The 23,487-nt window shown below is 36.6% G+C and overlaps 1 protein-coding gene across 1 annotated transcript in view; it reads left to right on the top strand.

The window, feature by feature from the left end:
• The window catches only part of RAP1GDS1 (RAP1, GTP-GDP dissociation stimulator 1), a 65,326-nt gene that overhangs the window by 24,676 nt on the left and 17,163 nt on the right, over nt 1–23,487 (top strand). Inside the window, exon 4 of the mRNA XM_014940762.1 lies at nt 21,306–21,434. Coding sequence (XP_014796248.1) covers nt 21,306–21,434 — 129 coding nt within the window. The remainder of the gene's footprint in view (nt 1–21,305; nt 21,435–23,487) is intronic.

Raw genomic sequence — 23,487 nt, forward strand, 5'->3', positions numbered from 1 at the left:
ATCAAAGCAAAATTCTTAGGCATTTCCCAGTCAAAGCATAAGACCTATACTTCTAGCTGCTTCACCATTCTTTATCTATGAATCAAACTATAGCTACTTTCCTACTGTCTTTCCAGTCCCCCCATCATTCTCCCCAGTGCTCTTTCTTTAGCAAGTGTGTTCATTTAGGGCTGTTACAGACTAATAGGGCATACCTCCATAGTGCTTCTAAGTTCCCCTTGCACCTTGGTTTCACCTGCAACATGAAAATCTAATCTCCATTGTTTGGGAAAGGTTGTGTTTAACATAACATGGTTCTTGCTACAAGAAGCAATGTCTTAAGTCAGAGCAGAATAGTTAATTCTGCTGTATATAAAGCCTAAAAATTATTTGCTACCATCAGTTCTGGCAGTTGGGTGATTAAGTTAAAGAACAGCATTATCCAAATTGCAGCTTGTGATCATTTCGTGAGCAACCTGATGGCTAGTACACGCATCAGCTCTCACTGCTGGCTTCTTTCCCAATAGACTGGGAAGACTGTGGTGACTTGAATCATGTAGCAGATTGAGTGCTTGGGGAACAGGGAGGCTGAGACCACAGTTTTCAAGTTAGATTTGCCTTCTTGCAAGATCCCCATGAAAATACCAGGAGAAAAACAAAAACCTGTCTGTGGCCAGATCTCTGTCTTGCTTTGACACCTCACCAATGCAGTTTGTATAGATGAAAGATCAGGCCAACCAGGTATATTTTAGTCAAGAATTTTAATGGAAGATGATGCTATATTAAAATAGTAGCATTTTCTTAGCAGATAATAGCCTCACAATATTTTTTATCATTGTTTGCGATGCACATACTATCTTAATCTTGGTGTTCTTTCCACAGGTAGTTTGTTATAAACTTCAGTTTTGAATTGATTGACAAACTATTTTCCTGTGGTTTTATGTTGAGCACCTTACAGAAGCTAGCGTAATTATACTATAAAAGTGATAATTATAAGAGGAAGTGAAAGGCTAGGATATTTAGAGCCTGATTCAGCAGCCATACAGACTAGAGGAAGTCATTCTGATTGACTTCAGTTGAAATTAGATTAGGCTCTTACTCATTAGAAAATAATTCCTTCTCGCTGTTTAGAGCATCCACGTGTTCTGAAAGCTGTCAAAGGGAAAGAAGCTCTCCATATGTCTCGTAAGGGAAATGAAAAATTTCCCATTCTGCAATTCCATAATATTCATATTAATGGTAGTGCTTAGAGACCTCCTCGGGGAATCTCAAAGCTATTTGCACCCATCCACAACCTTGTTTCCTCATGAAAGGCTGGGTACATGTTCTCACCCACCATACTTCATGATATAAGCAACCATATAGAATTGGAAAAAAAATGAAAACGCCAACTCATTCTATAAAGACTCTCCCCTGACAGCTGCTTATCTACCTTTTTCTGCAGGAAATACACTGAATCCTTGTCGCATTTCCCAAGCTGTGCATTTCTTTGTTATCTACCTAGTCCTACTTGTATTGACAGCAAGACTCCTGGCTGAATTTCAGCAATGTGGCCTCTCACATATACCCAGGTCTCTCTTGATACCAGCCTTAACACCAGACCATGAACATTATACCACTTCTTGTTAAAAAGATCTTACACAGGTTATAATTCTATCTACTCAGCTGCCCGTCCGTAATGATGTACTTGCAGGGATCTGCTAAGAAAAGCTAAGTACAAAAATAAGAAATTACTCAATTGTACAGTTTCATACATCTCCTCTCAGGAGATGAGGTTAATTTCAGGATCTAAAAAAATTATTAAATTTCTTTTAAAAATTACACAGCCTTTTTTCAGTACCATATGGAAAACCAGCAGAGTCCTAGAACACAACTGGTGTTGATAATGGCAAACTACTGGCTAATCATTTTTATGAAGGTCACCCTGATTCATGCAGCCAGGCAGCATCTTACCACCATCTTTCACTTTTCATTGTACTAGATCCTACCAAATGCAAATGCCACCTACTGAACTGTTTCCCAAGTAATATCATGAAATTGAGACCAGAGGCTTTAACTTGTTGCTTGAAAACTGATTGTTTAGGACAGCTTACAGAGAATTAAAATTATGTTTTTAATTGTACAGTAATAGCATTTTACCTTTAGATCTGTCCTCTCCAAGGCACGTCAGTCGTAGAAAACGAAAGCATTTTTAAGTTAGAAGTCCTTGATAATGCAGTACTTTTTCCAAGCTTCTGCAGCACAAGTATTGCATCAGCTAGAAACTAAGTGTACCATATGCATGCCAACACATACTTTCACAGTAATATTTAGTACTTATCAGCAATTAATCATGAATGTTCTTAAGCAGCTATTAAACAATATTATCCTAATTTACTGATTTTATAGCTGGCCTAAATGGGATCAGAATGCTGAGGAAATCTTCGTAGAGTGTCAGAAAGAGCCATTCAAGAGATGATATGATATTTGATATTGTGATATGAAAAACATGAATTCTCATTCTCAGGCTATTACTCTTTTTAAAATTTACATTCTAAATTTTAACTCTACTGAAACAAGTGGCAAAATTCTCATTACTTAAGCCAAAACTCAACAGAAGCCCACAAGGGGGAAAAAAAAATAATTTAAAAACCCAACAAAACTAAATTGCCATAGATTTGCAACTTTTTCCTTCTTTAAGATAAAGGTATGAGGCCTGATTTTCTGTTTGTTTTAAAGAGCATAGGTATGATAGGCCCTGCTTATTTTCTGCAGTGCAAATATTTTTCCTTTTCATGTTTTTTCCAGGGAGATTATTTGAATAAGCAGAAAAAGCAAGTTAAGGATTCAGACTTTGGTTAAGGACTGAGCTATTTCTTCATACTTTAAAGCTAAACAAAATAGGAGGCAAACTTTGGGATTCCCCTAATATTGATGAAGACTAAAAAAATGTCTTTATCAGGAAGAAAAGCTTTTAGAATTTCAGTAACAATAAGTGAACAACACAAGATATGTAACTCACTCTTCTCCTTTCAATTCAACTTCTTTTTTTATGTCTTTTTTCACTTTGCCTTTTAAGATATTTGAAATAGTTCATATTTATAGATAACTGCACAGTCACATGTTGCTGTTTTCAAGCCCCTCAGAAAACAAAGCTTGTTAGTTGAGTGCCTGGACATAGCCAAAGTATCTGGCTTATTCTACTTTATTTAGAAAAGTAGGAATTACACAACTAGAAATATCAATTGTCACTAAATCAGGAATTGTAGAAAACATCAACTGACTTACCATGGAAAACAGGAGAAAGAATCTGTTAGCATCTTGCTAAGCATTGCTTATGTACAATTGGGAAGTAATTTTTTTTGTTATGCTTGCAGCCGTCATTCTTCTCCTTTCAACTTTGTGTTTTAATACAGTCCAGTTATATAATCATAGCTTCTTGAATAATAATGTATAATACAATTTTGTTTTAGTCTCAGATCCACTTCTGCATATTTTTGCAACACCCTGTGCACTAGGCATATATTGCCCAGGCCTTTTCGTTGCTTACGTGGTAGCTTCACAGGCATCTGGTTTTATACAGTATCTCATAGAGTGTAATTACCATACAACATGCAAACCACCTAATTCAGTTACATTTGTTGCATATACTGTGCAACTCTCAGAAACAGAAATTGGACATTATTGGCAAAGAACTGTATTAGTAAAATCTATCCCTTAGTGCGGTGAAGCTCTTGAGTGTCTCAGCCAGGGGACAAGGACTGTTTAGTTAGAAGGTTGGTACACATTGTTATCAAGAGCCAGTGCCCACCAGAGGAAGCTGCAGCCTAAGTATTTGATGAAAGAGGGTGAGGAAAGAGTTAGGTAAAACTACAGATAGTGGCAAAACAGTTAGCATTAGCAATAACAAAGCAGTGTTCCTGTTACATTAGGTGTCAGTGCGTATGAACAAAGTTGGCCTTTGAGCACCCTTGATCCTGAGACTGCTGTGTGTTTTGTTAGTTGTCCAGCCAGCAGAATGGCCTGAGGAGTCAGGGTGGATACCTTGAATACCTTATCTACCAAAAGCATTCATGTTTTGCTGAAAAAAGAGTCACTTACCTGAGTCAGTGTCCAGTTTATCAACCACAGCTTGGTACCACCTGGCCTCTTGAGTGTGGGCTGTTCTGCAGTTGTGCATTGCTGGTTGCCCTCCAGTTGAATGAGTGGGCTGCCTTCTGCTGAGGAGGTAAAAAGATTTCTTAAAACAAAACACTTTGCTGGTCTGTCTCAGACTGTATCCTACAACCTCTCAGATACAAGAATCTTCTACAGGTGGCTCCTCCGTGCAGGCTGCACACTAACAAGCCACAGCCTGCACACTGCTGCTTGGAATTGCTTTAGAAGGCCAGGTCCTCTCACTCTCCCTAGGCTTCGTGATTTGGGGTAACGATAGCACTGACCCCAAACCCAAGACTCATCCCAGCTTTTCTTAGATCTCAGGGACACTTGTTACTTTCTCTATTCTCTGAATAATTGTCTTTCTTCCCAGGGCATAATAGAATCCGTAAATATGCTTTATAGCAGGGGTTCTTTGGTTTGGTTTTGATTTTTGATTCTCAGTTCACACCCTTGTTCTTGGAGAGTTTGAAGCTGAAAGAGATAACATTGCACTCAAGGCCTGGGAGTAAAAATTCTAAATTAATTGCCGTGTGCAGGTTTAGTCTGTTAGTAGCATGAGATGTTATAAATGCCTACTTACCAGAGTAGAAAAACTGCTTGATGTTTTACTCTATAATTGGATTCTATGATTTATTTCATGCCGTATGAAATAATAAGCATAGGCTGGCTTCAGCTCTGACTTATGCTCTCATAAACTTATAGTAATTTGTTTAACTGCAATGGAATTGCTAAGGAGTTGCATGGAGTTAAAAAAAATCAACTGAAGAATCTGCTGTAAGAGTATTGCATATGAAAAGGAAGGCAGAGAGAAGTGCTGTGTTCAACTTTGAAGGCATTTAACTGACTTTTGTGTATCTAGTAGAACATTTTACTGCTGGTTGGCTTCTTTATTTTCAAATAGAATTCAGTAGTTGAAATTACTACAGTTTAAAACTAAAATCTCCTTGGAATCCAGAACAAATCACCTGCCAATACTAAGACTAGTAGTATTTTATGTCTTGTTGCTGATAAAAACATTTCTGCTATTACATTGAAATCTCAGGTGCGTTGGTAGAATTTGACTGGAAGTGAAGTATTAAAAAGTCTTGAACAGGAAACTCATCACTGTTCTTTTGTCTAAAAACCAGAAACACATGATTTTTCTCATATGCATCTGACATATGACATGAGGAATATGAAAAATAAGGAAATTTTATTGGAATTAAATTGAGGAGTTGAATCTGGCTTGCAATTGTGGAGTTGAGTCTGAGGCTCGCTGCCTCAGCATAGCATTAGGGAGACTGGGATACTGGCACATTCACCCGGCCCTTCAAATGTTCTATCAAACTCCTGACTCTGTGGACAAAAGAAATCCCTTGATATTCATGAGAGAGATTAGGATTTGTTGGCATTGATATCCTATGGTCCACAGATTAAACATATTATAAGGAGTCTATCAAAAATACCCCTGGATCTCCATTTGGATACATTTTAAAATTGTATATGTTAGAATAAACCAGCTGCATAAGAGGGCCAGTACACTGCTGCATCAGTTGTCACTAGCAAGCAAATATGCTGTCAACTGTTTTACCCGAAAAGATCAATGCTACATATTTTCAGTGCTTGAAGGCACTATACTAAGAGAGAGCGTTCTGTTAGCATTTCTAGTTTACTGTTTACATATTTACTGTTTTACCAATAATTTCTAAAAGAATAATTTATGATACATTACCCTCAATGCAGCTGGAGTTAGGGCTCAAGGTAGTTGCCAGCGATTTAAGATGAGCTGATCACAAGGCTGTTCTGTATCCCTGAAACAAGCATGACTAATTTAAAATTATTTTTTCTTCATAAAGCAAAAAATTTAAGGCTATATTGATTGATTTTAATTAATAAGCAAATGAAGCAAAACTGTACTTCTGGTGATCAGAGTCTTGTAATTCCTGAAGGAATTAAATAAAGGGAAAGGAAATTTCAGTACAAGATGGACAGAGCAATTCCAAAAAATACCCGTCAAATTATTAAACAGGGATCTCATATAGTATTGCTGTGTCCTGTCCCTTGTAGACAAGTGCACAGAAGACATGGGAAAAGCAGCAAACAATAATAATTCAATATAATTACGTGAAGCTTACTTTCCTTGAAAAAATAAAATTAATGCAATGCTGCTTTGTGTTCTGTAACAGGGTTGTAGTCTGTAGGCTTGCAGTCAAAGAATTGACAAGGTCCAGAATCCAGTGGTTTAAAAGCATACACAAACAGATTCAAGATTAAAAAGTAGGGTCAAATGTTTAAACTGAATGACAGCATTGCATTAAAAGTTTTAACTTTACAGTGTTCAGACAGAAAAAAAAAAAAAAGGTCAACTCCCAGTTTATATAAGTGACAATGTTTTTCCTAATGTCTATGTAGGTGACATGGTTTACACTAGCTAAGATTTTTCCCCTAACGGTGTTTTTTAATATTTTTTCTTTCTATTTTCTTAACAAGAAGAGAGAAAACATGTTAGCAGGACCTTTCTTCCTGTGGAGTTTTACTCCTGCTGTTTTTTCCCCACGCACAGCCATAATTTTCTGTATGTCACATCATAATTTCCTCTGCAGCAGCCAGTTTGATATCACAGAAGATTAAGACTGCAGGAGGAAGAATGAGCAGCAGGAGTAGATGAATGCCTCAGTGCAAAAATCATGCAAAGAGCACCAAATTAAAAAATAGAGGAAAATAAAAATAGAACCTGTAGAAAGAACTCTTTCCCCCTCCCACCTTGGGCTACTGTAGATTAGTTCACCCTTTAAAAAATAATAATAAAAAAAAGTTATGAATAAAGCACTGGTCTAACCTAAGCAGTATTTTGGCCAAAAAAGAATGCAGGATTGGAGCCAAACGCAATAAAGATTAATTCAATGGCAGTAAAAGTAAAATGGCAGTATGTCGTTTAAATTATTTGATCATTACACCCAATCGCAGCATAAAAGAATTTTAAAGGAAATATTATATTTTTTTTGATGTAACCAAAAGCTGCTGTCTTGGCACCTTGGTTTATGCAAATTAGGGACCTTGATCATCCAAATCATCCTTTCCCTCACTGACTTGCACCATTTATACCAGTGCAACTATTTACACCAATAAACTTTTGTAGAACATCAATTGCAGAAAGGAGAATTCAGGTTTCCAGTTGCAAGACAAAACCAGAACATTTCAAAGTACAAATCTTAAATTTGAAGCCGGAAAGATCAATCTTAAGAAAAGCTGTCAAATAGTTTTCTAGCTGATTATCTGATAAATTGGATATATTTTTGAAGCCTACATATATAATAAACGTAACAACTTGTGATTTCTGGTGCTTTTTAAAGATTATATCTATTTTATGGGCTGAACACCCATATAGGGCCCCTACTGAAAAATACCATTACATATGACATTGTGAAACACAAAGTTCACATTTCAGAATCATACAGTAACAAAGACATTTCAGAATCATGTAGTACCAAAGGCTTGCCAAAGAACTGTTTGGAAAGCGGTGGCACTGTGGCCGTCGTGATGTAAAGATACGATAGGCAAAGATAATATGGAGTGTTCATACCTTACCTTTTTGTGAGAAAAAAAAAAAATGGACAAGCTTTCAAACAAACATTCAGTACATTTCTATACTGAACATAATTTTCTGTGGTTTTACTTGGTCATTATTTAACTAGCTATGATGCCATCATCACCAGAATTGCAGACACCTGCCTAATTTTTACCAGCCCATGGATTTACTGACCATATGCACACTTAAATAACAGTGTGCATCTTTGCAGGACCAGGATAATTTCTAAAGTGCAAATGACTTCTAAACCATAGTTTAAATATTAGAGACGATGAAAAAAAAGTTTGGAATAATGGAGGAACTGGACCAATATATTTTAAAACTTAATTAAAAATTGGGTAAAACACGAGTTTTTGGAACTGTCTTAAATTGCTGTTTTTTTCTGGTGATGGCACAGCTCTGTATCCTAATAGAATATTAGTAAGAAATGCTTTTGTCCCAATCTGTATGAGATACATCTGCTTCTTTAATGTCTTCACTTGGCTTAGCAGAGCTTGAACTTTTTTTTAAAGAGGGCCCAGTATGAGTACAACAAAGCTAATTTAAGGTTTAGATTAAAGAGGGCTACCTGAGCTATTTGCAAAAATATTTTCTGGTATCTGCCTATAGGATGGCACAGCCTGATGTACTATATTTCCAGAAATAATAACCTTACAGTGGTGACAAAAATCAAAGTACTGCTGCATGTATTTTAGAAATAATTCATTGACTGTATGTAGCTTATGCTTTACATTGTTTTCATACTTCAAGCTGTAACTTTAATTCTTTTTTTCCTGTTAACCTTTTATGAGTTAGTGGTTTGTTTCAGGGTTTAGGGAACTGGGGATGAAAACTCAAGGGAAAATTATGCAAACACATCTTGGGAAAAGCAAACTGAAACTACTCCAAGTGCTGCATTTTAAAGACCTACCGATCATATGCACTAAAAAAATTCTAGTCTTTGACTTGGGCATCCATTTGAGCAGACATGGCTGAGCCACAGGGAAACTTGACAGGACTCTCTTCATAGGGGGAATGTGAGCAGTCACAGTAATTTCATAATCCACATGGAAACCCAGTTTTGCATAGAAGTCCTGTGAGCAACTCAAGATAGAAAAAGAGACTGTACTAGTTCTTAGAGATAGTTGCGTTGCATCAGGCTAAAAAACATTATGGAAGTAATAGCTCATTCTGTAATAAATCTTCCTGTACATTTTGTAGGGAAAAAAAAAAAATCCCTCTAGTCTCCTGGGCTGTTATCGTTCCAACATCTTTAAACAGTATTACTTCAAAAAAAAAAGCTATACAACTGCATTGCCCTTTGTGAGCTGTAGTGAAGCATTTTTCAGCAGAAATATGAGTGCTCTCATTAAACTGTTCAATGATGGATCTCTTAGGAATAGCAAATGTTTATTTAAAAAGGTCACAGGAAAAATTTCAACACAGCTTCTGGGAGGCTGGAAGCACGTTAAGTGTGGGAGTTCATAGAGCTGCTGAACTGCAAGGTAGTAGTTGGATTGAGAACAAGACACGGCAACATGCTGTGGTCTTGTTTTGACTGCAAATGATTTGGAGTTGGGTGAGTATTCTTGTGTGCAAAATCTGTTTCTTAGCGACGGAGCAGGGAGAAGCGAGTCAGTAATAAGTACATGGAGCATTCTGAGTCAGAAATATGCTTTTTGCTTGGGCACACAACGTGGTGTCATAGCCTCAGCTTGGAGTGGGTTGTCAGGACCTTCAGAATTTTCCTCCTACATCTGGTACAGGATTCTTTCTGGCCTTGCACTAATGAGCTGAGTTAATCCTCTTGGGAATAAGAAGGCAGCACCAGGAGATCCTAATTATAGCATCAGCCCAGGTCTGTTCTTGACCCAGCTGCCCAGGGCAGAGAAGCAGGGTGAGCTCTATCATAGGGAAGAGGTGGAGCAACAAATTCAATTAAGGCATCTTTTTAATGAACATACCAGCCTATGTTGTCATATCAAGGTCTAGCACTTATAGCCTGCTGCCTACATCCTGAAGTTCATTTTACCCTAACTTTTTGAGTATACTAGAGCTATCAAGAGACATTCTCTGGAGTGAGTTTTGTTTCTGAATCTTTCTGCCTTGCTTTTGCTGTCTGTACAGCCGAAGCTGATTATCTATCTACTTAACAAAAATATTGTGTTCATAAGAATTTTGTCATGTATTTGAAGTGAGAAACGATTCTGTACTTAAAAATACAGCAGGTTTGAGAGAATGGAAGTAAAAGGGTACATGAGTTAGATTTTCATTTGTTGTAAGTATACTATCACACAATTATTTTCAGTGGAGTTGTGCCAGACTCCATCTGGTTAAGGAAGCTGGCTTTTGGGTGTTTAACTCTTGCTTCCAAACCCTTGCCCAATTTTACCTATTATTTTTTGCTTACATATTTTATATGCAGTTCCATGTGGAGACATGGGAACAGGCTTGAAACCTGGTTCTTATCTCAAGCTTAATTTTATCATGGTTTTAGTTTGTCGATTTCAGTTGCACTATAGTAATTTGAGAACCACATTAAGTCCATCTGATCCAGAATGAGTGATTCAGTTTTGTTTTGCATACCTGTTTTGACTCAGAAAACAGGTGAGTCAAATACAAAGTCATGCATTTGCATAACTTTCATAATAAAAAATACAAGGGGAGGGTACATAAAACAGCACGGTGGAATATTCCCACCAAGTTCGGGGGTTTTTTTGCTGATAGTTTGGTAAATGTAAGCACTGAATCTGAACAACTGACTACATTGTTTCACTATATTTTGATGCAGGACATACTTTCATTTCAGCATTATGCCTACGTTTGTCACTGCATCAAGGATGTGAGAAATTTCTTTTGTATTTCTCCTTTTTTTATAGTCCTTCCTTGACACAGAATCTTATCTTGCTTTTGTTTGACTGTAAACAGATTCCTTTTTTTTTTAAACAGTTTCTCCTTTTTCAAAATGGAATATACATACCTGCCGTGAAACACAGTCCCCTGGTGTCCTGATCATGTCCAAGGTGGAGACAGTCATGGCAGTGACATTTTTCCTCTGTTGCACATATCTCGGTCATTCTGTGAAACAATTATTAGTTTGGTAATAAATTTAATAGTTAAGATCCACCAAGAATTATCCTTGCTTCTTCAGCTCCACTCAGCAAATCATCTGAAGTCCCTGTATATACCCCTTATATATATATATATATGTTTAGTTATGAATATATATATTGTAGCTGTGTATACAATACATATAATCCTGTTTTTATAGATATAGTATATATGCCTCCAATAGTATTAACAGGTACTGTAAGATTTAGAAACTTCTTTTTGCAGAGCTCTGGAATACTTTATAGTGGAAGATCATCATTTAAATATGGACAACCTTGGTTTTCATACTTTGCACATTGCAGAGTGAGGAAAACTTGGTAGCTTGACCTCCACGTATGATGGGGAGAGAGAGAATGATGACAGAGTGGTGAATAACAAGGGAAAGATGAGAATTGCTTTGAGGCCATTAAGAAATTGAGGAGGTGGGGGGGGAGGGGGTTGGCTTATTTTGCAAAACTTTTTGCTTTAGTGATTTTTGCCCCAAGGTTTTGTTTTTATCTAGATTTTCCAATTGATTCCGACTGTAACTCACTTGGAAGTATCTCTTTTTGGAAGCCCCGGAATTCAGGTTATTGATGGTTGATCATTGCTGATTACCTGCTGGGAAAGGAAGTGATATTGTTGATTACTGTAATAGAAGGTCAATTCTTCCTTTATTCCCACACTGATACATCAAATCTGATTTGTTATACAGAAAGATTTCCTTAAAAAGATTATGGTGTTTTTATGGTTATTTATCAAATCTCAGAACATTAGAGCCTATTGTAGATGCAGAGCGAATTTTTGTTTTAGCCATACAAAAAGAATCTGATAGCGGTATTAAATTTCAGGTGTAGAAGTACATGCAACATGGTGTGGCATGACCAGAGTTTGTGACTGGGAACTAGTACCTCTGTCTGCTTTGTCCATTTTATTCCCCATTTTGTTTTTAAGTAACCTAAGCAATTTATTTTCTCTGTTTCAATTTCTCGACCTGCATAACCAGCAAGAGTAATTTCCCTCGTCCACAAGGGCATATGGACTGGGCTTTGTAAAATGCTCAGAACTTGCCTCTGGCAAAATCCAGTGTATCTTCAGAATATTATTTATCAGCTGCAGCAGCTCTGCCTCAAACACTGAACTTCTTTACAAAGGTATTAGTGCCAGGTGGTTAATCCCTTTTGTTGTAGGTGTTTTCACTTTCCTAGCTCTGTTGCACTAAAAGCTGGCCCTCAAGCAGCTCTCTAGATGAATTTGACAACACTGGACAAATGACTTCTGTTTAAAAACTTCGTTTTGTATGATTACTGTTATGTTTGGGACTCTACGGTGGGTTTTGGTTTCATTTTTTTTTTAATGTAACTCTTTGTTTTACAGATGAGGGCAGGAACGCAGTTGACCGTGCAGGTGGTGCACATATTGTAGTAGACCATATAAGGTCACTGTGCAGTAAAACAGATCCAGCCAGTGAGAAGCTCTTGACTGTCTTTTGTGGCATGCTGATGAACTATAGCAATGAGAATGGTAAACAACACCGAAAATTTGCTTTATGTCTACCAGGAGAACAACCCCATCAAAAAAAGGAAAAAAGATAAAAGTTAAAATGAACTGTAGGTTTACATTGTGGATACTAACACTAAGTTATTCTGAAAAGGTCAAGTACCTCGATTCACATATGCAATTTTCAGTAAAGTTATGTTCCCCAAAATACTAGATATCTTCCTAATGCAATTCCTTGTAGCATCATCTAGATTTTACTTCTTTGTCTAAAAGTAATACATGGAGATATATCATACACCTTAGGAAAAAAATAGATTTACAGAAGTGAACTAGAAGTCCTCTCTTTTTCATTTAGTATCGAACAACACCATAAGACTAATTTGTTGCAGGCATGCAGTGTTGTCTTGTTGATGATTTGGGGGCATATATGCCAAGCAGTTTTCCTTAATCATTTTTCTCTTTGCAAAATGTATATAAAACCACATATTACTTTCTTCTAAGATAAACGGGGAATGATTTATGTGTATGTTCAACACACTTCTGAATCTACAAATTATAAGTTTATGTTCTTTATCCCATTAAATGGAGATGTTTAGGGGCTGGGACAAAGACACAAGATAGTGTCTTAAATGAGAAATGCTTGATCCCTGAGGGTAAGAAAATTGTGTTCTACATTAGTTGTACAAATGTGCAGTTCTGCACGCAAGTGTGCCATATTTTACAGCATTCACACATTTCCAAGTTTTTCAAAATTTCAGTCTCTAGGAAAAGGGGGAGAAATGAGGAAAGCTAAATAGAGGCTATTCTCCTGACTTGTAATGGCACAGATTGCAAATGTAGTTAGCTAATCACATTATTTCTTCAATCATGCCCATTTCCTGAATTGTAGTGTTTTATCTTAGGAAGAAATAGCTTCTTTATTAGCTACTGATCATTTCCTTAGAGTTATCACTTGCTGTAACTCACTTTCTAAACCTGTGTCCCTGAAACTCTTCTACTTTTCAGGATGGTCCATAGGCTTAATTTATTTTATTTTTTACCTTTAATGTATAAATTTTTCATCTGCTTTATCATATCTTCTAGCATAGTTCCCTTATGTGTTTTCTGTGCCATCTCTCTGGAACTCTCACCCTAAGTGTTACTTATCCACCTCCAAATATCACTGTTGTATGTGTCTCATCTCTTTCTCTTGTTCTTGCATTCTTTTTTCCTCCTCTTTTCCTAATATTCTCTAAGAATAAGTCTTTACTTCTTCCTCCTTCTCCATATAGCAACTTTCTAGTTCCTTTATTTCATATATTTTTCAGGAACTGTTTTGCTTGATGTCTTCATGAGGGTCACATTTTATTGCATTCCATATGGTTAACTCTGTGTTTTCTTTATTTGTTAAAATATTTGGATCAAATACATATTCTCACTTCTAAGATACCAGAATTCTCTGGATTAATTAAACTAATGAGCATCCACTACATTTGATAGCTCAAGACAGAGCAGTCCAAAAGCACCACGTAGAGGTACTGTGTCAGTTTTGCTTCAGTGACCAAGCTCCCAGCAGGTGTTGCCTAGGAAAATTAATTATGAGATAAATCTCTCAAACAAGCAGCTTCTGAACAGTGTAACTGTAACGAACATTGAATAAATGACTCATTCCATCCAGTAAGATAGCTTATTCTGATGCAATCAATAAAGCAGTTGTGTAGTTCAGTGACAACTAGGAGGATTCACTAGCTCCTCTCTGCTAAATGACATCTTGCATCTCACACAAACTAACAATATTCACAGGAGCCACTGAAGCAGTGTCAGAAGTGAGAAATACAGGAGTATTCCCAGCTCCTGGATCTGGGTGGACACCACCATTCTGTCCTACCACCTCATCAGGGAGGATTGCTGGGAGCTTACCAAACCCTCACCTTACCCCACATACTGGTGGTCTCCATGAGCATGCTGTGTAAAACTCGTGCCCTGTAGTTCCATTGTGAATTTGGCTGCTGGCTGGGGCAACCACTGAATTAAAACCCAAATAATCTACCAAATCAATATTAAAAAAAATAAGGATTAAATTTTTAGAAGACAACTCAGTTACTATACCTGCAGAATGTGCTTGGAGAGACAGGTAGTTGGCCTGTTTTGCCAGTTTTGTTTTAAGAGCCACAAGTATATTTGGACCATAGTTGTGAACTACTCTAAAAATATCACCTGCAGACCATCATAAATTTTCACAACAACAGTCAATGTCAGATATGAGCCCAAGACAACCACTTATTTCCACACATTGCAGCATTAGCTAGGTAATATTCTGAGTAAATGCAATTCTATGCTGACCTGTTGTAAAACATGAAAACTCAGATTGTCCTGACAGTTAATTGTGCTCACAAGTTAGCAGATACCACTTGCAGGATTTACTTGCAAAGGTTTGATCCCACCTTACTTATGGAGAAGAAAAACACTGCATCGGTTTTGCTGAAGGATGAGGAGTATGGGATTGCAGCCTAGAGTCCCAGATTGCTTTGTCAGTAGTTATGGAAACAAATTGGACAAAAATAAAAGAAAAATATTGGAAATGTTAGAAGGAAGTGTTTCAGTCTTTGAAGCAGCACTTCTGTCTTCTCTTTTCTTGCTTCTGTAATCTTTTCCTGTTTAGCATGCTATGTTACAAAAATTACAGGTGGGGACTTTGAAGATTTCTTTACAGCTTTTAATGACTTGCACTCTTTTAAGTTGCACTAGCTATCCAGATAAGGATGATTACAGCACATTTGGTTCTTAGCTGCATCTAATTATCTGTGAACACCTTAATATTTTCTAATCTTTAGCATTTTATGAACAAGGAGTATATAAATTGTTTTATTTGATTCTAAGCAGTCATCATTCCCAGTCAACTAATTGCCCTCTTTTTCCAGTAGCCACTATTTTATTTTTAATAGCTATCAACTACCTTAATTTTTTAATGAGAAACTCATTCTTGAGTACTTCAAGTTTTTGAATTAGCATTACCACACATGAATTTTACAAAAATGGCAACTAAAGAGCAGCTACGAGTAATATTTTCTGCTCCTAAACAGAGCAAATTAGTGGAGCATTCTTGTATCTAATCCTGATTCTGGACATTGAGCTTGCAATTGTAACTCCATTCATAACATCATTGTCTAAGCTTTAAGATTCCCTTTACAAGGTTCTTGTGCCATCTGCTTCTGTTCAGGAATTATTTTTGCCTGCTGTCTCTCAATTCTTCATTTGCCTCCTTGTTATCTTATCATTTCATTAGTCACTACAATGTTAACAGAACAAACACAGCTTTGGCATCTCTTGCAATTCTTTTAAGCAAAAAAAAAAAAAAAAGAAAATTTTAAATTGCATTGCAAGAAACAAGAAAGTACTTCAAGTTTTTGAATTAGCATTACCACACATGAATTTTACAAAAATGGCAACTAAAGAGCAGCTACGAGTAATATTTTCTGCTCCTAAACAGAGCAAATTAGTGGAGCATTCTTGTATCTAATCCTGATTCTGGACATTGAGCTTGCAATTGTAACTCCATTCATAACATCATTGTCTAAGCTTTAAGATTCCCTTTACAAGGTTCTTGTGCCATCTGCTTCTGTTCAGGAATTATTTTTGCCTGCTGTCTCTCAATTCTTCATTTGCCTCCTTGTTATCTTATCATTTCATTAGTCACTACAATGTTAACAGAACAAACACAGCTTTGGCATCTCTTGCAATTCTTTTAAGCAAAAAAAAAAAAAAAAGTCAACTTCTAATTGCATTGCTAGAAACCAGAGGGTTTCTCTGATGGGACACAGTCCTTTGCCTTCAGCCCAGCCCTTATCTTGACTCTCTGTCGTAATCCTATTTTACTACCCAAATTCAATCAAAAACAAGTAGCTTTCCCATGCTTTCCCCTGTTAGTTCTTAAAATGCAAAGCTGCAGGTATGGCTAAGAATGATACAAACGTTTCACTCACGTTTGGGAATATTTGTGCTCAGAGCTTAATCCCAGAAGAAGCATGACTTGACAAAAACCTATAATCTTTCTTTGTCGAGCTCTGCAAACTTCATTTGGGGTACGGAGCACTTGTGCTTAAAGCTGCTGTTTGGGCACCTTTCAGTAAATTCAGTGTGGTGTGCTTCTCCCATTCTGAGGACTGCTATCATCACATACATAGTCTGTGCATTGCTATGAATCTGCTTAAGAGCAAGAGGCGAAGCAGTCTTGGATAAAGAGTGAAAAACTAATAACTAATCTAATAAAACTAATAATCATATGCAAACGCTCATGTAAAAGAGTTAGTGACATGAGTAGTTATTTTGTAGGTCTCATAATCCTGTGAGTGAAGACTATTTACAAAGTAATGAGATCGGTCTACAAGGCAGATAATTTTCTCTTGAGATTTATAAAACAAACCATTAAAGCATTTTTAAAGAAATGCAGAAATGATGGGAGAACTAGGCCAATTAGCTCGTTAGGCTGTCAAATTGGAGATCAGAAGCTAACTGAATACAGTATGCATGTGTGGCTTTATACATATGTTTATATATGGGCATATAGATGAAGATAAAAATAATTACGTTTATCAGTTGCTTCCTCATCTCATTTCATATTAAACTTCAGTCTGTCAAGGTTGTCTTTCCTTCATTGCCTTTGTAAAATGTAACATTCTGATGTTAAAGCATACAACTGCTAAGCCTTTCTTATTCTCACAAAACTCTTAGCGACTGGAGTGAATGTTGGGGACTGATTTGCACTGTTTACCATCTGCAGAAGCTATGTAAATATGCAAGAAAATAAAGGGAGATATATGGCACCATTATTATGGCCTAACAGCAGTATTTCAGTAATGCTTCCTTTTAAGACTTACCATTGTTAATTTTCATGCTTGCATTTTACATCACAGCTAAAGATGTCTAGCATGCTTTCAAGACCTAAATATACAAGTGCAAAGTAATCTAAAGCATGTAAAAGCAGATTAAAAGTATGTTTCCTATGGTAGTGAGATAATCAATAAAATCACTTATATGTTTTATGGTGATTTAATAGAGATGTGGGGTTTGCAAGCAGGTTTTTCTAGGGTACGAAAACATGCCACCAATTTGTACAAAACGAATTTTCCTTTAGCATTATGATGAAACACAAAATGACCAGTTGTTTTCTGAAATTCTGTCCAAAATCATGAACTAGCCTAAATCAGCATTTTAAACTCAAATGCCCCCAATAAAGTTCTCAATTTGGGATATTCTCCCCAGATCTTACTCTTTGGAGTTTCCATGTGTGTCACCGAAGGACATGGAGCCATTGAAATTCAAGTTTTAGGTAGGTGATTCTTTGTGCTGGCGCATGTATTGATTGCCTTTTATCTACCTGTATACGCATCTGTACAGCATCACTGTCAGTGCTTTTCACCCCAAGAGAACACAGAGGCATCTTACTAGTGCAACACGTGATGGCAGTGTAAAATCCGAGACAATTTCTTTTGTGGCTTTGAGTCATAAATCCAGAAGAGGCATTCAGTTTTTCATGCTTCCTGCTCACTATGTGTAAAGTTCTGCTTAGGAAGCTGATAGAAACGCTGGTTCATCCTGAGACACGATGTTGCCTGGCTTCATGGCTCACTTTAGTCCTGTGTCAGGCAACTGCTTGTAGGATAGATGCATGTGTCCCCTGAATTTGTCTCCTGCTCTAGTAGGGCCTTAACAAACATCTGCTGCAATGAAAGGCTGATAGGCAGTTACCCAGTCTGCAGTCTTTCATAGGAAAGCCTGAGAATTGCTGGCAGTCCTTCAGCTAAGACTCAACCATTTTGATGTTTTTAATTTCTCTGAACTAAAAAGTGCTGTAAGTCTCCATACAAATGAGAAGCCTAATACTTTTCTCTTAAACTTCTCCTTAATAAACTTTGCCCTTGTATTTACTAGAGAAAGAGTCTCCTATTGGTGGTAATGCAAATGTAAATGACAAGTTCAGAATTTGTATGACAAGCTCAGGCTTATGTATAAACACAGCAAATAGCTGCTGGAAGCCTCTTATTTTCAAAGTTTTTGCCTCCTATGCAGCTTTGTGACTCACAAGGTTGTCCTGTCTTTGGCAGAGGAGAAAATTTACCCTTTTGCTTTCTGCGGTTAAGGCAGCAATATTTACCTTATTGACAATTCTCTTAAATCCATTCCTACCACTGTAGACCATTCCTGTGCTTAGGTGCCATCCTTCTAATCCTGGGAAATGTGACTGGTATGGAATCAAGTAAAATACCTGACATTTGACCCAGTGCAATTGTTCTTTCTTGGTATATTTTCTTTTGCCTTTTTTCCTACATGGGAATTCTGGAGGCCCTTTAATCAGCGTGCTCCATGCTCTCTTGAACAACATATCCTTCTACTTCGCTCTTAAGATTCCTATTACCTTTCAATGATGGATATGGTTTCCCTTTTTCCACTCTTCTCCTCCACACTTTTTATATATTTTGTATTAAGAAAGAAACAGCAGAAAAAAAAAACCCTGCTCAAAATAGAGAGTTTGTTTTTCTGATGTCAGAATGCTTTGCCAAATGAAGCCCATAGAGATTAATTGTCTTTTTGTCCATTACAGTTGGATAAAGTGATCTTAGAGTCACTAAAGGCATAGTCTAGTAACAAAGCAATTTCTTTCCACATAATTTTCTATGGCATTTGTGGTTTGTGTCTTTGTTCTCCTACTCTCCATGGCTACCATTTTTCCTTCAGAATTTTTAAGTGTCTGCAGGGGACAATCACAAACCAAGGACAAAACCAGATTATTTACCAGTAACTTGAGTTCTCCTACACAATCATTTTCTCCACAGAACCATTCTAGCTCCCCCCTCCCTGATTTTCCTATTCAGAGTTAGATTTTTGCAGTCAGTTTGGAATGAAGTAGGAGGGTACGGTAGTGACTCACACATCTGCCGGAGGTAAAATGGCATTCAATGCATGCGCTAGTGCAATTTGTACTTACCTGAAATTTGACAACTTCAACAGCTCTTTGATGTCTGACATGGCGTTATCATAAATTTCTCTAAAGACCACGAATCTGTGGAAGAGGTAACACACAACACCCTCCCAAAAAAAAAAAAAAAAAAAAAAGTTTGTTTTTCTGATGTCAGAATGCTTTGCCAAATGAAGCCCATAGAGATTAATTGTCTTTTTGTCCATTACAGTTGGATAAAGTGATCTTAGAGTCACTAAAGGCATAGTCTAGTAACAAAGCAATTTCTTTCCACATAATTTTCTATGGCATTTGTGGTTTGTGTCTTTGTTCTCCTACTCTCCATGGCTACCATTTTTCCTTCAGAATTTTTAAGTGTCTGCAGGGGACAATCACAAACCAAGGACAAAACCAGATTATTTACCAGTAACTTGAGTTCTCCTACACAATCATTTTCTCCACAGAACCATTCTAGCTCCCCCCTCCCTGATTTTCCTATTCAGAGTTAGATTTTTGCAGTCAGTTTGGAATGAAGTAGGAGGGTACGGTAGTGACTCACACATCTGCCGGAGGTAAAATGGCATTCAATGCATGCGCTAGTGCAATTTGTACTTACCTGAAATTTGACAACTTCAACAGCTCTTTGATGTCTGACATGGCGTTATCATAAATTTCTCTAAAGACCACGAATCTGTGGAAGAGGTAACACACACCACCCTCCCAAAAAAAAAAAAAAAAAAAAGGAAATTCAGTTACTGGTAAGTAATACAGTTTTACTAAAGATGTCAAGCCATAAGGATTCCTGCTTATCCCCAATAATCTTTAATAACTGTGCCACCATTTACTTAGTGTACCAAATTGATAAATATTACAAAAGTATTTTACAATGAACATAAATGAACTAAATATTCCAGAATCTTTTCATAGGTTTTATGACATGAAAATTTCAAACACCCTCGGCAGAATCTTGAAGGCAAAGAGTTTTCCAACAGCACGATATGATACTAAATTTGCTAGACTTAAGTTGTAATGTGTTTTTATCTCCCAGTAAAAATCTGCAAATTTTATGACTCTGATTCAACAGACGTAAAAACTCCAACTGATTTCAGTTGCTCAGAATAAGTTCCTTAAAAAAAACAACCAAACTCCCTGGTAGGTCTTGACCCAAAGCTAAATGAAGTAATAACAATTCTCTTGAATTTACTGGGCTTTGGATCCTTGTCTTTTGAATCTGTAGCATTTAAACGTAGTTAAAGCTCTTAAAAACAAAGGAAAAAAAGATTCTTAGGAAAATTACTAAACAACATCTGGTGTGTTCATGTCTGCTTCATTCTATTCAACTGTGAAACAATGTTTTTCTTCTTTGCTATGTTATAGGTAAAATGTGTAAGAGAAAATATCGTTATAAATAATCCTTTAAAACAATCATGTTTCTGCCTAACCATCAAAGCATCTTTCTATTTGCAGACATCTAGGAGCAATAACTTTCTTACTTGTAAATACTATAAACTTTCATCCTATGCAAGAAATTATCAGAATGGCTTCTAAGGACTTTTCTTAAATCTTCCATTTTTTTGTCTTTATTAAACTTTCTTTTTTCTCAAGCTCTTCATAATCTACATTGTGACTTCCTGTGTTTATAAAACTTTTCATGTTTATTTCAGTGCCAGTTTATATTCATTCTAATTTTAATTTTCCAGTTTTGATCCTTAAGGGAAAAGAGTATATAGGAACATGCTGTCAGATAAAGAATTATTTCACTGACATAGTTTTGTTTGATTTCAGACAGCTAGTCTCAGTGAGCTCAGAATCAAACCCAACATGTACTAGGAACCTGATAACCACAAAATTATGAGTAGTTGCGTAATTCACTATACCCTGTGACCATATCAGGAGGGAGTACTTCTGGGAATATGTCCCATTGCCAGGGGCAGGGGGAATTATGAGTCAGTATCTCAAGTCTGGCCCAGATCCTAGTGTAGAAGAGTAGAGGAGACAGATATTTTAATGCTGCTTAGCCTAGAATTTGCTTTCTGTGAAAAATGCTTTTTTGCTTTAAAGAGTAGTACTACAAACCGAAATGCTAACTCACTGTTGCACTTTCTTTTTATGTAGATACCCTGCAGTCACAGCTTATCAATATGGGTGTTATTCCTACATTAGTGAAATTGTTGGGCATTCATTGCCAAAATGCAGCTCTGACAGAGATGTGCCTTGTTGCATTTGGCAATTTAGCAGAACTTGGTAAGTTCACAATATTATTCTCCAATTTACATCCAGTTTCTGCAAAGTTAAATCTTAAAACTAACAAAAGCCTTGCACTGAGGCTTGTTCCATTCCTTTTGGTACATTTAAAATTTAAAGCAAGCAATTTCTGCTGATTGTCTTTAAAATCTATAGCTGTCTCTTTTTTTTTTTTTTCCTTTCAGAAACTGAAATTTATTTGGGTACTTAGTACAACCTTATGTTTTATGTTAACATTCTTCAATGCAACTAAGCCTATTTTCAATCATCTAAACAGTATTTCCTGAGTGCTGCTACTTACTGTGAATTATTTATTAATAATATAAATAATGTGTCCTGGTGTAGATCCACAAAGTTATATCGGGATTAAATTTGGCTCATGGAAATTACTGAATGAAACTGAGACAGGCACAGTTCATAAATCTGCCTGTACAACTCTACAACTCTATTCTTTTAGGTGTAGAGTTTTGACGTGTTCTAGACTAAATACTTGCATATATAAATCATAAATACTACTAAGCTATAGATGTTATTTTTAGCAAGTTTCGTTACAACTTCATTTAAATTGAAGTTTGTGGTCCTGCTTTGATCCCTGGTCTTTGTATGTCAACTAGTTGTCAATGGAATTCCACAAAGTGTAAACCAACACCTTGTTAGGACTCATGGTTACATTGCTGTCCTTTTGCTAACCTGTTCAGTGAAATTTTAGTCTTAGGAGGTTTTTTGCACTGGACTACAATAATATAGCAGTTATGGTATCATCCTGTATTTTTAAGAAGATTCAGCAGTTCAAAATATGAAAAATATATCTATGAGTTTGTACTATTTGGTGGCCTGAAGTTATTCACAACTGTCCTAAATTCGTAGATTTTAAAGCTAGAGAGAGTATCACGTTATATAGTACAGTCTGATTACTCACAATACCTTAGCTTATAGCAGACAAGTCTACTTAACAAAACAACAGAAAGAGCCATCAAAACAGCACTAAAGAAATGAATAGATCAGAGTATGTATTGTTTCTGCATGGGAGAAAGTATAATATGAGTCGAATACCAGAAATTCTAGTGCAAAAATCCAACTTAAACCACAAGGATATTAAATATAATAAATGGTATCTCCACTGAGAACTGCATTTCCTTCCCTCCTTGGAAATATCCAGCTTTGTCCACTTGAGAAATAATAACCATGGGAAAGAAGCTTAACAGCAGCTGCTTCCCTTCCTGTTCCCATAGGTTGAAAAGATGCTCGTTCTTTAAGATTGGCACAAAATTAATTTAGCTTGTAATACTTTAATCTCCCTTAAGCAATAGCTTAGTCAATCACATTGTAACTGTAATATTTTATTTTTGCCTGGTAACTTCAGGGAATTTTATTGTCAGATTGTCATTTTTCATCACTTAAAGACAACTGCATTCCACAGATCCCTTGAGAAGCATTATATGAAACTCTTATTCTATTTCAAAGCAGGGCAAAAACCCAATACAGAGTGTAATGGTTCTGCTTTTAAAAATACTGGAAAGGTCAATAATCCACTTAGGATATGCGATACAGCCATGCATATTGAGAGAAAACAATAATAAGATGTGCACAAAAGGGTCTTGGTCTGCAATTTATGCTTTTGCCCAGTCCTTGGGGTCATTTCTACATTAAAATAATCCCTAACCGTCCATTAAAGCAGTAGCAAAGGTGCTGGAAGATTTTCTAGCTACAGATGGCCCTCAGGAGGTGGCAACTGGAGAATGGAGAACACCAGCCCTACCACCTGCGTCCCTGTAATACTGCCAGTGAGGAGGGGTAAGATACAGGCAATGGAGTTAAAGATGCTTTTGTTTAATCTATATTTTAGATTGCTAACCTCCTGGTAGCAAGCTAGCCCATATAAAATAAAGCAAGCTGCTTTATATTATCTGTGCAGTATGAAGTGGCCCTGCAACAGCCACGCACAGATCTGTAAAACTGCTTTATATTATCTGTGCAGTGTGAAGTGGCCCTGCAACAGCCACGCACAGATTTCAAGGAGATGTCACCATCGTAAACCCATGTAAATACTAAA

Source organism: Calidris pugnax, unplaced genomic scaffold (genome assembly GCF_001431845.1).
Source record: "Calidris pugnax isolate Ruff unplaced genomic scaffold, ASM143184v1 scaffold34, whole genome shotgun sequence".
Classification (NCBI taxonomy): Eukaryota; Metazoa; Chordata; class Aves; order Charadriiformes; family Scolopacidae; genus Calidris; species Calidris pugnax.